Source organism: Ursus arctos, unplaced genomic scaffold, assembly GCF_023065955.2.
Source record: "Ursus arctos isolate Adak ecotype North America unplaced genomic scaffold, UrsArc2.0 scaffold_6, whole genome shotgun sequence".
NCBI lineage: Eukaryota > Metazoa > Chordata > Mammalia > Carnivora > Ursidae > Ursus > Ursus arctos.
Window position 1 is genome coordinate 46,515,752 of NW_026623078.1, and position 14,386 is coordinate 46,530,137.

At 44.2% G+C, this 14,386-nt stretch overlaps 1 protein-coding gene across 1 annotated transcript in view; it reads right to left on the reverse strand.

The window, feature by feature from the left end:
* The window catches only part of CDH17 (cadherin 17), a 69,934-nt gene that overhangs the window by 27,834 nt on the left and 27,714 nt on the right, over positions 1–14,386 (reverse strand). The window contains exons 4-10 of the mRNA XM_026495728.4: positions 13,705–13,839; positions 12,652–12,790; positions 10,404–10,562; positions 10,101–10,300; positions 7,981–8,112; positions 7,529–7,679; positions 2,970–3,185 (exon numbers count right to left, since the gene is read on the reverse strand). Coding sequence (XP_026351513.1) covers positions 2,970–3,185; positions 7,529–7,679; positions 7,981–8,112; positions 10,101–10,300; positions 10,404–10,562; positions 12,652–12,790; positions 13,705–13,839 — 1,132 coding nt within the window. The remainder of the gene's footprint in view (positions 1–2,969; positions 3,186–7,528; positions 7,680–7,980; positions 8,113–10,100; positions 10,301–10,403; positions 10,563–12,651; positions 12,791–13,704; positions 13,840–14,386) is intronic.

Below are 14,386 nucleotides of genomic sequence, written 5' to 3' on the forward strand. Positions count from 1 at the left end.
CCAAGATGAGCGCAGAATACAGATGGGGATGGGGTGCCCAGGGAAATATCCAGAATGAGAAACAACATGACAGGTTCCTTGTTGAGGTTGCCAAGGCCCTGAGCCATGATGTACTGTGTTGTATAACAGCTAAGACTCAGGGCTCGGGAGTTCCACTGCTGAATTCTGACTCTGCCCCTTATCAGATGTGTGAGAGTTTATCAGATGTGTGTCACTAGAGGTCTCTGCACCTCAGTTAGTTAATATATAAAATGTAGATAACAACAGAACTGGGGTTCTTGTCATAATACAAATTGTCAGCACTCTCTGAGTACCAGGCACTGTACTATGCTTTACCAGCATTACTCATTTCGCTGTCATGTGAATTTCATGACGTAGGTACTAAGATCGTCCTCATTTAGTTCATGAATGAGGAAGCCACAGGATAGAGAAGTTAGGTAACCAGATCGAGGTCACACAACTAACGAGTGGTCAAGCCGGACTTCAAATCCATGTGCTCCCTTTGCCCTCTCTGTCCGCTCTTCACCCTTCACCCTGCTCCATGTCCCGGCAGACCGACCTCAGGAACTGCATCCGGGCTCCTTGGCTGCTGCCAACGGCAACACTGACAGGAGATGGGAGGAGGGGCAGGAGGAGAGAGGTCTGGGGTAGTTCCCCCCAGCTGCCTCTTCTGTAGGCAAAAGCAGAGGGCACGTTCCTTCGGGGAATGCTCCCTTCGATCACCCGTTCACACCTCAGCGGAGGGCAGGCTGTCCATTGCCCTTCACACCTCCAGTCGGTTCCCTTAACCTCACCCACAACCTTTACAAATCAACCCTTATTTAAACTCTTCTTGAGGATTCCCTCTGAGAAGCTGATTTCTGCTGGGATCCTGATGGATACACTCAAGCGGTGTACCTCCAGAGATGGTGTTCAATGCACCAGCCTTGAGGCCAGGCTTGTGATCTAATAACATTGAATTATAATAATGGATGTTAATTAAAGCTGGGGTCAGTCCCCAGAACATTAGAGGACAACAAAAATGGCTAACAATGGGGGGGGGCGGGTTCCCAGGACCTGAACTCACTGGCTCCCTGCTCTGCACAAACTCACTTGGGCCAGTAGTGGCCTCCTGGGTAATGAGCCCTCTCTGATCTTCCGTAAAACTACGCTAATTAAGCCTCGTCTCTAGGCTCTAGTGGAACACAACTGAATGTTTAATTCCGTCTACACACATGCATGTATATTTATGTATAAATCTATTTTATGATCTGGTCCCTATTTTCTATAGATGTACTCACGAACATGGACAATTTGTAATCTGATTCCCCCTTATACTCTTACAGCCTCCCATTACTTCAGGTCTCCATGCATTTGCAGATGGAATTTCTTCTCCTCCATAAACCCTGCACTATTCTGTAACTTGTCATATCCATCCATCAAAACTCAGCTCAATGACACCTCTTTCAGAAAGCCTGATCTGCTCTCTCCCTTCCCCGAGTCACTCATTTCCTTCGTGGGCTACCTTGTACATGTTGCTTGTAATTTATTTATTCAATGCCTATCTCCTCTATCATGAATGCTCCTTGAGGACAGACCCTGGGTCTTATTCACCTGCATATCTTCAATACCCCGAGTAGGGTCTCATGCAAGGTGAGTGCTCAGCAACTGTGTGTTAAGAGAATGGATGGCTAAGGGTGTGAAACTGTTAACTCATCACACCCAGGGATGATTTACTATACTCACTTCCGTTGTACCTCTTAACATAATTCTAGACATATATTAGACCCTCGCTATTGACCAAATTACTAACTCCCCAAAAGTCTATATTGGGGGCCTGTTAAGCCCTAATTTTCTTCAATATGTCAATATCTGTACAGAGAAGGAAATGCGAGGAATGGTGTGAAATGATGTTCTTTTCTTCTCCATACCTATATAATCTGTGACTCCTTGCACAATGATTATGAACTATTTGGTCATCTGAGATTGCATGCTCGTTAACTCAAAGAAAGATTCTTAACCCAGGAATGTGTGTGTCCCTAAAATCAATCTGGCTCTGAATACATGTGTTCTTGTGTGTCTGTGCACAATTGTCCAAAAATGTATACATTTGTTAAAGAACGCACAGTTTTCATCAGATCTTCAAAGGGCCTATGTGACCCAACAAAAATTAAGAACCACTTGCTCTGAAATTGTATAGGAGTCAGAAACAATGTCTCCTGATGTCTCATGGCCAGCTGAGAGCTGACAGAAGACAGAACTTCCCCAAAGACGCATTTCTCCCCCACTTTCATACAATAGAGTCCTTAGAGTCCAAAAGGGAGAACTGGAAAATACAATTAATACTCAGGTTCATGATCACAGCGGCCATGAGAATGGGCCTTGCCGACCTCCAACAACTGGAACTTAACTGACGATGGCCCCGCCGCTTTGCTCTGAAATCCGGCAGCATGATTGCATCGAGGTCTTGCTTCCCATGGGCTGCCCCCAGCCAGTGACAGGCCAAGAGCAAGGCAGGCAGGCCAAGACAGGCATGTTCTAGGAGATCACAGACTCCTTCAATGGACAACTTTGGACTTCCCAGGGACCTTGGCCAACTTTTTTCTACCCTTAGTGGTCTATGGTGCTCCCACCAGCCTTCCTTCACTCAGGGTTAGGCTTGTCCTGTGGTCTGATGGCTCCCCCAGCCTTCTCCGGACACCCCACCACTTTTTTCTCATGGCCTTTCCCCTAATAAAATCCTTATACATTTAATCCCCTCCGGCATCTGCTTCTCAGAGGACTGGAACCAATACAATAATGCTGCCTGAGCCGTAGCCCCAGCCTCTACCATGTTGGACCAAGCGCCTCTGCGCTCCATGTGTGTCTTACGAAGGAACAGGAGCTCTCGATGGCCCCTGTGATACCCCCCAAGCATCAGCGCAGCCTAACAAAGCACAATGAGAAGGAAAACAGCTATTTTCACTTCTGAGAGCGGATGTGATACTAACCCTTGTCAGCCACCTCCACTGTTAGGTTGTACTGTGGCGTGTCTTGCTTCTTCAAGGACTGCTCAGCTAACTGGAACACTCCTGAGTAGGTCTGGACCAGGAAGAGTCCTTCCTTGGGCAATGCGGGGACTTGATCCACAATTCTGTACACTAAAACACTGTTGGCAGTGTTTTCTTCATCCTTGTCATGGGCAATAAGAGTCCCAATATTGCTCCCTGTGGAGAAAGAATAAAAGGAATCCATCCATTACAGATTCTATGTAATCTACTGTATTCAAAATGGTTTCCCTGGATAAGCATGCTCCTAGAAGGGGGTGCAGATCACTGGAGCAGCAGGCTGAAGTTCTTACGTTTATTTGGGTTTTCTAACTCTTTCCATAATGTAGAGTGCTGAGCAGTGTATTATTAGTCTGATAGGGCCAGCATAACAACGCACCACAGATTGGGTAGACCTAACAACAGAAATTTATTTTCTCACAGATTTGAAGGCTAAAGGCCTAAGCTCAAGGTGTTGGCAGGGCTAGTTTCTTCTGAGACTTCTCTCCTTGGCTTGTAGGTGGCTGTCTTCATGTGTCTTCACATGGGCATTCCTCTATATGTGTCCGAGTCCAGATTTTCTCTTCTTAGAAGGACACTAGTCATATTGGATTAAGGCCCGCACTAATGACGGTATTTTAACTCAACTATCTCTTTATAGACCCCAGCTCTAAGTAATAGTCCCCCTTTGAGGTACTGAGGGTTAGGATTTCACCATATGCATTTTAGGAGGGACACAATTCAGCCCATAACAAATAGTGTCCTACAAAACTTCATGTCCTCCTGGAACCTCAACTGTGACCTTATTTGGAAATACAGTTTCTGCAGATGTCATTAGTTAAGGATCTTGAGATGAAATCATCTTGGATTTAGGGTAGGCCTAAGTCTAGTGATTGGTGTTCTTATTAGAAGTAGAGATGACACAAGTCACACACAGAGGAGGTGGCCACGTGAAGGAGGAGGCAGAGACCAGAGTTACACCATAAGCACCGAGCAATGCCAGGAGCCACCAGAAGCTAGAAGAGGCTGGGAAGAATTCTCTGCTAGCTGGCATCTTGATTTTAGCTGTCTAGCCCAGAACTGTGAGAGAATACGTTTCCATTGTTTGAAGCGAAGTGTGGTAATTTGGCACAGCCATCCTTGGACACCGACAGACAAGACAAATGGTATTAACTAGACAAGGAAAAGCCAACTGTGGCTTGTTTCTAAGCAACTTTACTCCACAACTGCAGACACTGACCCCACCCCGAAGATAACCCGGGGCAAAGACCAGGCACACATCCCCCGCCTTGCTGCGGTTTATGGCCCTATGTATTTTATGCCCGTGAGTGTCTCGGTCCAGGGAGTTCCAGAAGACAGAGGCTATGACTCACGGCTCCCTCCAGTTCTGGGTGAGTTGTAATAGGTTCTGGATCATCTCGCTCTGTGAAATGAGAACTGTGGGTTTCCAACAGGCAGCAAGAATCCCACTGTGGGGCTAAAACTTGAATACGTCCCAGTTGTGGAGTTAGGTTTCACCCCTTCCCCAATCAATTTGCATTCACTGACTTACATGGAAATTTGGAGACCTTGCCTTTTTTTTTTTTTTTTGAGGGGGGAGGTAGGGAAGTGCTTGTGTTACGTCTGTAACGGAGCTAGACACATGCAGATGTGTCCCGTGGGCTGGGGAGGGAGCATCGTGACCAACAGGGCACAAGCGAATATTTATCCAATGGAGTAGCCGCTGCTGTTTCTGAATCCGTGACAACCAAGTCACCTTTGTGGCATGTATCTGCCCTTAAGTGTCTGAGCGTTGGGATCAAAGAGTATCTTACTAAATTCTGCCATCCTTTGGGGTCTGAGCAGCCCTGCTTTGGACCTCTCCTCTCAGCAAGTTAAGTGTAACACAGAGGACACTCTTCTCCCACCTCACAGGAAAATTCCAGCTGTCAGTGGCACTATGAGGACTGTTGACGTCAGTGACCAGGGAAATTCCAGTACAGGATGCCTCTCGGTGGGAGCAGAGAACTTTCTGGATGGGCCAGAAGTAAAAGGAGGGCTAGGTCTCTGGGTGACAAAGGCCAGGAACGAGTGGGAACCCAAATTGATTCAGAGGTATTTACAGCATCTCTTAGCGCACTCAGAAATACTTTAAGGAGGTAAGGCTTTTACGAGAAGCTAAATTTCCTCTATGAACACATAGGATTTGGTAACAAGTGGGATTTCAGAATTAATACTGGCATTGCTAAAACTTGGGGGCATGAGTCCCACAAGATTCTGGCTAATAAAAGACACCAAAGAGGAGAATATCAACACACTAAGGAACAATGTAGTATTTTATTGAGCTAGACAGTAAACCCCCACAGGGCAGGGACATTGTTTTGTACCTCTTTTAGGCTAAATATAAAAAAACAGACTCAATCCCTGTTGATTTATAAGAATTCCTGGCCCATTAAGTCTACTATTCGACACTTTGTGAAATACTGTCACAAAATAAATTCTATTCTTTAGAGAGGAGAATAGCTCCCTGGGCCCCTGAACAATTTATTCTACCAACAACGACTTCCTCACCAGTCTCAGAAAACTAGCACTATCCTCATCCCAAAGGTAAGCAGCTTCTCAAATGGTTCCCAAGGATCCCCCCATATTGATTCCTTGGCGTAACCCCGTGCTTCTGAGTGTGGGCGGGGCCCAGTGACTCACTTCTAATCAGTGGACTATGGTGAAAGTGATGGACGCCGCTTCAGAGATTAGGTTATAAAAATCCTACCTTTCATCTCGCTCGCCATTTTTCAAGCTGTCCCTGCCCCCACCCCACCAAGCTCTCCCTCTGAATCAAAGGCATGCAACTGAGCCGCACTCTGATTCCTGACTCACAGAAACTGTGATGTAACAAATGCTTGTGTAAGGCTGCAAAGTTTGGGGACTATTTGTCATGCAACAATAGATAACGAATACACCAAATGTTAGGCCCTATACAAAGAGACTTGAGGAATCATCTGGAAAGGTCTTCAAAGGTCCTCTGCCTTCATTCAGCATCACAGACCAGAAATCTGGGAGGTTTTCAAAAAGGGTGACGCCACAAGTATTTCTTGGCTATTGTCACTCATTCCATTGTTACACAACAGCACTGTTAGAAGATTCTTTCTTGTAATTAACTAAAATCCTTCAAGCTGTCATGTAACCCTTCCTGCTGCAGCAAGAATTAGAATAAATGAAAAAGACAGGCCCTAAGCAGAACACACGGACAACAGGTCACCTATATAGGACTCCTGACAGCAAGAAAACAAACTTACAAACATGCACATTGAGCAAAGAAGCCATAGGAGCAGGGCCCATCATGCTGCCAGAACACCACCCACTGTGTCAAAAATGTGTAGCAAGAAGAGTAGAGCGATCAAAAGAAAATGATGAGGGGCGCCTGGGTAGCGCAGTCGTTAAGTGTCTGCCTTCGGCTCAGGGCGTGATCCCGGCGTTCCGGGATCGAGTCCCACATCGGGCTCCTCCACTGGGAGCTTGCTTCTTCCTCTCCCACTCCCCTGCTGTGTTCCCCCTCTCATTGGCTGTCTCTCTGTCACATAAATAAATAAAATCTTAAAAAAAAATTAAAAAAAAAAGAAAAGAAAGAAAATGATGAGAGTGTCCACAGAGCATAAGAGGATGGGCTCACAAGGACAGCAGAGCCCTAGGAGTGGCAGTCATAAGAGCCTGCTAACCTTGTAAGCCTTGAAACTTGCACAAAACAACAGACAAACACATTTCAAGAAATGCCAGCCTGTTTAACCAATGGGCTCATCACCACGAGGCAATAGACAAGAGTTGTCCCAAATCCAGGAAAGTCATAAAACTCCCAGAAATCTGAACGTCCTCAAAGTAGTGTCCCCTGCACAAAACTAAGGCTACCATTCGACACAATACAAGGTAACAAAGCAGGTCAAGAAGACTTGCAAGGACAAGAAGAGGTAGGACTTGAACTTCATCTCCCAGCTTCCTGAGCTATTATTTGACTCCTAGAGAGGGAGGAACAAGGGTCAAGAGTCGACTTCCATTTTTGGCGCTTGCTTTCTGCAGGTATCTGACATTGGATGTAATTGTTTATCTAAATTATTTAGCACATTTGATGAGATTTTATCCGTTATTGAGATTGTTAGAAGGCAAATAAGAATCTACGGGAAAACCTTGCAAATGAGATAACCTTATATATGTTTACAGGATACCGGCATAAGTGGTTATGGTGCCAGTGGCAGTGGTGAGGGCGTAGAAGTAATTAGTAGTAGTAGTAGTGGGAGTAATTGTGGTTGCAGTGGTGGTAGTAGTTATAAAGGCTCCAATTTAAGAACACTACCTAGATATTGTTTGAGCCGAAATACTGTACCTGTGTGATTCCCAGAGTGCATTCAAATCTCTCTGCTGTGCCAGACGTGCACAGATGATTCCCGATCACACTTACCTGCCCATCTTTTACCTGGTAGGGAGGAGAAAGGGACTGCGGAGGTAACACACTGAGGAGAGTCACACGGCTTTGAACCGCTCTCGTTTCTTACCTATGTTTTCATTCTCCTGGACCTCAAATACAGTCACTGCAGATGGACACGTAGGCGGATTATCGTTAACGTCTTTAACTTTCACACGAATTTCGAGTGGGTATGAAAGCGGTTGTCCAGCTTCATCCTTTGCCACAGCATAAAACACATACTACAACAGGAAGATCAGTGTTAAGACAGGACTCCTCCATCATCCCCATTAAAAGGCAGAGAAAACAGCTATTTAATTTACCCTTTTATTTTCAGTTTCCTTGGAACTGGGAAACAAGCAAAAATGAAATGGGTCAGATCTGTAGGGTGCTCTCTTGTCTTTGAAAGCAATAACGTACTGGGGTTCAGAACACAGTTTGGGGGTTTTGTTGTTTTTAAATAAAATTGATCCTGCACTGAGTTGTCCACAGGCACAGGACTCTGTCTTTGCTGCCCGTGAACCTCTTCCCAGATTTACTCACCGAATCCTTCTCTTCTCGGTCCAAGGGCTGAGTCACATAAATAACTCCCTCCTGGTCAATTGAAAATGGGAATCTTGGCAGTTTCTCCTTGTCAACTAAGACGTATTGTGCACCTGGCTCGTTCCACTGCACCTATGAGGCCCACGGGGAGTTGTCAAGAGACATATGTCAGGACCAAGAGAACAGGAAAGGAATAAACTCTTTTTTGGCTCTCAATTTAAAATTTCTGACAATCTTGTTTGTACGTCTGTGGTTTTCTATAACTACTTCATATTCAACCAAAAATAAGCCTTTTCTCTCTCTCTCTCTTTTTTTTTTTTTTTTTTTTTTACCAAATTATAGTGCTCAAAAAAAGCACATGGGGTATTTTTCTTCTCTAAACCAATTCTTTGTGAACCCTCTAAAGAGGCTGTGGGTTGTTCTTTTGGAAGTCTGACTGTGGAGCCTTCTTATCCATGAAATATCAGTCTAAGAAACGAACTGTACTTTGCAGCTGGTACTATCTGAGAACAAAGCCAAGATGTATGACAAGCTTCTCGAGTTCCCCAGTGAAGATGACAAGAGCAATAGGAGACACTCTCACCTTGTCTCTATGCCATGATTTAAGTAAGACAAATAGTTCATAAGTAAAGCACATTCCTGCCCTTAATATTTAGTCTTAAAGACTTCAGAGATAAGAATAATTGCCAACTCCTAGTGTTGTTTGTAAACAACTTCGCAAAAAATAAACTCAATCGTAAGGTCGGTCCACTTGCTAGAGACAGAGCCTGGCCTCTCTGATATTCTAATACTAATAGTAACAGGGACTGGGGGTTTGCCACATGCCGATGCAACTCTAAATGCTTTCAAGTATTATCTCATTAAATTCTCAAAGAGCCCGATGAGGTGGAGTGGTGGGGACTATTGTTATACCCATTTTATGAATGAGGAAACTAGGGCACAATGTTTAAGTATGTTCTTTTTAGCATTTGTAAGTCCTTATGGAGATAACCTCAATAATAAATAAGACTTTAGTAAAGGCCTAAGTCTGAAACTCTCACGGCTGGGAGTCCTGACACATTTTCTTAGCTGGGAAAGCAGAAAACCTCTTGCTTTCATTCTTTTTTTTCCCCCCTGAAGGTGAATTTCATTAATTCAACATTTCAACAATTAAAAGTCCTTTTAAGATGGACAATACATATGGTGGGATGGGCCTTTCCAGTGCCCCTGAACAACAACACCCATTCAGAAAAACCTTACGGGACCTACTAACTGACACTGGTAACATTAATACCGTTTACCCACTTTCACAGACACTACCTCTGAATTAATCTCCACAACAACCAGAGAGGTGTTGTTATCCCCATTTTATTGATGAGAAGTTGGGACTCAGAAGTGTTAAACAGCTCATTCATGACCGATCATTAAAATAATGGAGCGGGCACATGGTTTTGGTTATCTGCTTCTAAATCCAGTGCTCTTTCACTAACCCACAGCTTTCATGTCAAGGAGCCTTCTGATCTGCCAGAAGAGGTAAGATCTGGGTAGAGCCAAGGGCCAATTTCCAGGATCTAAGGTAGGAGCGGACCCAGGATAAGAGCTCCAGCCATGGGAGTGGGAAGAAGGGGACATGTGAATAAAGAGGAGAAGCACATATAGGAGAAGGAGTTGTGGGAGGGTGGTCTCCAAGGGTACAGGTTGCCTACTTGACTCCTACTCTTGGCCAGTCCAATGTCTGTCCATCAGTCTATGATGGGATGAGTCCACAGCATAAAGGTTTTGTCACAAGAATAAGAAGCAGCCTTTCAAAAATATTTACAATTCCTCTTCAAATCACGTACATAAACATGATTTATGCACCATATACAAGCCACTCCAGTGCAGCCATATCCCACACTACTGACAGTACACAAACATTAGTGGTATCTACTTGGAAGGTAAAGGTGAACGAAGTTCTCCTTTAAAGCATGTGTGTGTGTGTGTGTGTGTGTGTATCTGAATCCAAGCTGGTAAAGTCCAGAGTTTATAATTATGCTATGTAAAAAGGTACCAAAGAAATACATCAGTGAAGACCATGAGAATGGGCCTCTACAAAGTGAGGCCATTTATCTAGTGGTCTCGAGACACTCCTTGGGCACTACCTGAGTGATTTTGATGGGGTGAGGATCAGTTAAGTTTTCGAAAATCTCCACAGGTTCTGGCTTTTTCCAAATATTCTCCTTCACCACAATATCCACAGATGTGCTGTCACTGAAAGAATTCTCATTCTGGCCTCCCATGTCCTTCACTGAGACCACCAGATTGTAGTTAGAATTCTTACTGGGATCCAGTGCCCGGGATCCTATGGGAAGTAGGAGAGAAGAGAAAAGGGAACATCTCCAAAGGTAACACAGATCTAGGTCCCTTTTTCTGACTCAGTCCCATGAAGGCATCGCTTGACTTACCATCTAGGGTAAGTGAAATCGCCCCCGTTTTGTTGTTGATCTGAAAGTACATGATGTTGTTGATCTTGGGAAGCTGGATGACAATTTCATAAATAAGCTGACCATTGGGAGTGGCTGGGTCATCCAGGTCGGTTGCGTTGACATACATGAAGGGCTTTCCTGTTGAACGAAATACCCCCAGAGGGGGGAAAAGGTGTTAATTGACATCCAAACCAACCATAGCCACTTTTATCTTCTAAGAGGCAGAGACAGAATGGGAGAATTTATACCAGTGGGGAAATAAATCTTTATTCTACTTCCTTCCACTCAGGTGGGGTTTCTCAAAGTATGGTCCAGGGACTTGTAGGGGTCTTTGAGATTATTTTTAGGTTTGATGGAGTCGAAACTCATGCACGTGTAAAAGATCCACTGAAGCACAAGACCATTCAGTGGATTTTAGCATAAAGGAGTATCCGAAAATGCATTGATACAGTTTCAGATTTCACATTGCCACCAGCCTTTAAGAAACCACCACTTGTTGAGTTCTGGTATAGTATCAAAGACTATCCAGAGTTATCTGAAAATGCTATTACAATGCTCCTCCCTTTTCCAACTGTATATCTGTGCTTCTTATGCTTCAACCAAAACAGCGTCTGGCAACAGAATGGATGCAGAAAAAGGCACAAGAATTCAATTGTTTACATTTAATTATTCCAGTCATCAAAGAGATATGCAAAGATGAAAACAAAGCCATTCTTAATAATTCCTTTTGTCTTTGAAAATAGTTATTTTTCATTAAAATATGTTTATTACTTACCGTGAATTAAATTTTTTAATTCTAATAAAGTAAATATTGGTAGATATGATCAGTGATGTACCAGAGCCAGCTCATGAGAGCCAATGGTTGAATATCCAGAAACTTCGTGAGCCAATTATTAACACCAGTGGTAGCTTAAAATAACCCATGGTGGCAGTATTTATACCACAGAAATTGGAAAATCCTACAGATCGGGGCTTTTCCCCTCAGAGAGACAGCTATTAAACATTTACCAGGACATCACAGGATAAAACTCATATATTTAAAAAAGTTCTTTGGCGCCCCGGTGGCTTAGTCATTAAGCATCTGCCTTTGGCTCAGGTCATGATCCCAGGGTCCTGGTGTCGAGCCCCACATCGGGCTCCCTGCTCGGCGGGAAGCCTGCTTCGCCCTCTCCCACTCCCTCTGCTGGTGTTCCCTCTCACGCTGTGTCTTTCTCTGTCCAATAAGTAAATTAAAAAATCTTCAAAAAAAAAAGGTTCTTTGGAGTCATTAATAATTTTTAAAAGAACACAGGAACACTGAGACCAAAAAGTTTGGGAACCACTGATCTAGAAGAGCCTATTAGTAACGAAAGAAAGGGTAAGACTGGGAAGACTCTTATTTAGCAGAATTCATAAGTGAGTCTTCGGTTCTAAGCTCGGGGATAGAGATGCTCTGCGTAATGAAGTGAAAGGAATATTCTTCCTGGGAGTGGGCGTTGAAGAGAGAGATAGAGAAGACTAAGTAACATAGAGGGAAATTTGACAGTGACTTGGTAGAAATGGCTAAGAGTCTCTCTGAGAACCCAGAAGTCTAATATGCACATTTATTTTCTTCATATTCATATTACGACATAATGCGCCTTCATCTGCCCAAATCTTCCACAGAACCACACACCCAGGCCTTGAGGAGGGGCTTTTATGGAAATAAAGGGTAGAAGCAAAGTGAAGAGAGGAGCTGTAAGTAGGAGTTGAGAGTAACAGAAGAAAAGCAACTGGGAGCCAACAGTGACCATGAGCATGAAGATTTCTGCGAGAATTTAGGAGAGTGAGCTCACCTTTCCAGAGTATTCTTGAGTGTCCTAGAGCTCTAAGGTGTTCTAAAGCTCGTTCTAGAATCATAGTTCTCAGCTGGGGTGATTTCGCCCCCCAGGTGACATCTGGCAATGTCTGAAGGCATCTTTTTTGTTGCAGCTTGGGGGGAGGGGTTGCAGGGATGCCGCTAACACCCTACAATGCTCGGGACAGCCCGACAGAGAGAGAGTTATCGGCCCCAAGGTGTCGGTAGTGCCAAAGCTGAGAAAGCACGTCACAGAGCAGTGAGGACAATAAAATAACTCCCAGAGGGCTGCTGTGAAATTTAAGTATGACAGGAAGTGCTTAATGAGGGAGCTGCCGCTGTGAGCCCCACAAATCCGCCCCTTCCGCCTGATAGTCTTTCCGTAAGTATCTCCGGCCTCCCGCCTTTTACCTGGGCGAGAATTCTGTCTTACTGAGCCTTCATACTTTTTCTGGAGAAATGTGGGTCGATTGTCATTGATGTCCTTCACTTCTATGGTGATGGGAACGGGGCCCTCCACGACAGTTCCTTGAGCATCCAGGGCTGAGACCTGAAATAGAAAGGAAAAGGAAACCACCTTGATGAGTCTGAACCCGAATCACACATCCGAAGGCAGCTGAAGGGAATGAGAGCTCGAAGATTCAATAACCTGGTGACTGTAGGGGAGAAAGACCCCAATAACAGCCCCATACTGGGAGCTACTAAAATAGGGACCCACTCAGTTAAACTCCACTAATCGTGTCTGTGTTTTTCCAGCAGTAAGGTATGCTGGACACTGGACGTGCTTCTTCTCTTAATAGTTAGAATCCGTGAAATAAGAACATTTTGACTCTTAAGCCTATGGAAGTGCCATGTCCTCTGACAGAGCATTTTAGTGGTCAACCTGCAAAGCCAAGAGAAGTTACCAGATGGGAAGTTTTGCTTGCTCTTTTTTCTACAATCAGCTCTCTACCATTCCTTTGTATTCAGAGGCCAACCATGAAAAACTAAGGGGGACAAAGAGGGAGAAGGTCTCTTTAGTCAGAGCCTCTGAACACTTCTGCTTCTGGCAAGGCCCACAGGAGCTCCGTCCCCTCACTGATGCCGACTTCTCTGTGCATCCAAATCCCACGCAATAGCCACAGGCAGATACCACTGAAATATCAGAGAAGTGTTGGCTTGGTTTGATCCAGGTGCTTGAGCATGGCCATACTTGAACAAGTAAGGCCACCTGAGGGCCTTGGCAATTCAAATTGGGTTACTCTGGTTAAAAAGCCTGAGGAAGAGGGTATCTTTGCCATACCCTAGGGGTATCCCTTTGTAGTTGGTAAAAAATGGACAAACGAGATTTGCAAAGCATGCCATTAATGTCAAGAGAGTTGCAACAGGATTCTCTGAAAGAGATGAAGGTGCCAGTGATACTTCCAGCACAAAGCTAAAGGTGCTCAGAGAGGCTAGAGCTAGGCTCCTTTGTTCTCAATTCACCTGGAGTTTGTGAACAGCTCTTGTTTCTCTATCCAACGTTTTGTTATGATATAGAAGTCCATCTGGTTGTATCTGAAATATGCCGTCTGTCTCTCCGGTTAGTTTGAAATTCACAGCAGGAGGACTGGCCTTAAACTGGGTAAAAGCAAAATCAGATTATGTTGTAAGGAAAAACAATGTTGTAGAATTTGTAGAAAGTCATCGATTTCGGGTAACATTTTCATTTGTATAATCACTAAATAAGATCTGAGCTTTTAAAGTGATACATCTTAGGGCCGCTTGGGTGGCTCTGTCATTTAAGAGTCTGCCTTCTGCTCAGGTCATGATCTCGGGGTCCTGGGATCGAGCCCCACATTCGGCTCCCTGCTCAGCGGGGAGTCTGCTTCTCCTTCTCCCTCTGCCCCTCTGCCCCCCATACTCTTTCTCTCTCTCTCTTTCTCTCTCTCTGTGTGTTTCTCAAATAAATAAATAGAATCTTTAAAAAAATAAAGTGATACATTCTAAAAGTTTGCTTGAACATTAACTATTTAACCTTTAAAATACATTCCCCTCAAGAAACAATGTATGATATAATTTAATACATTGATAAAAGCCAATTAATGCTTTAAATTGTAGCTGGAGTTAGATGAGATTTTTTCTGAGAATATCTGAGAGCTTTAACATTGCTAGCTTCTAAGAAACA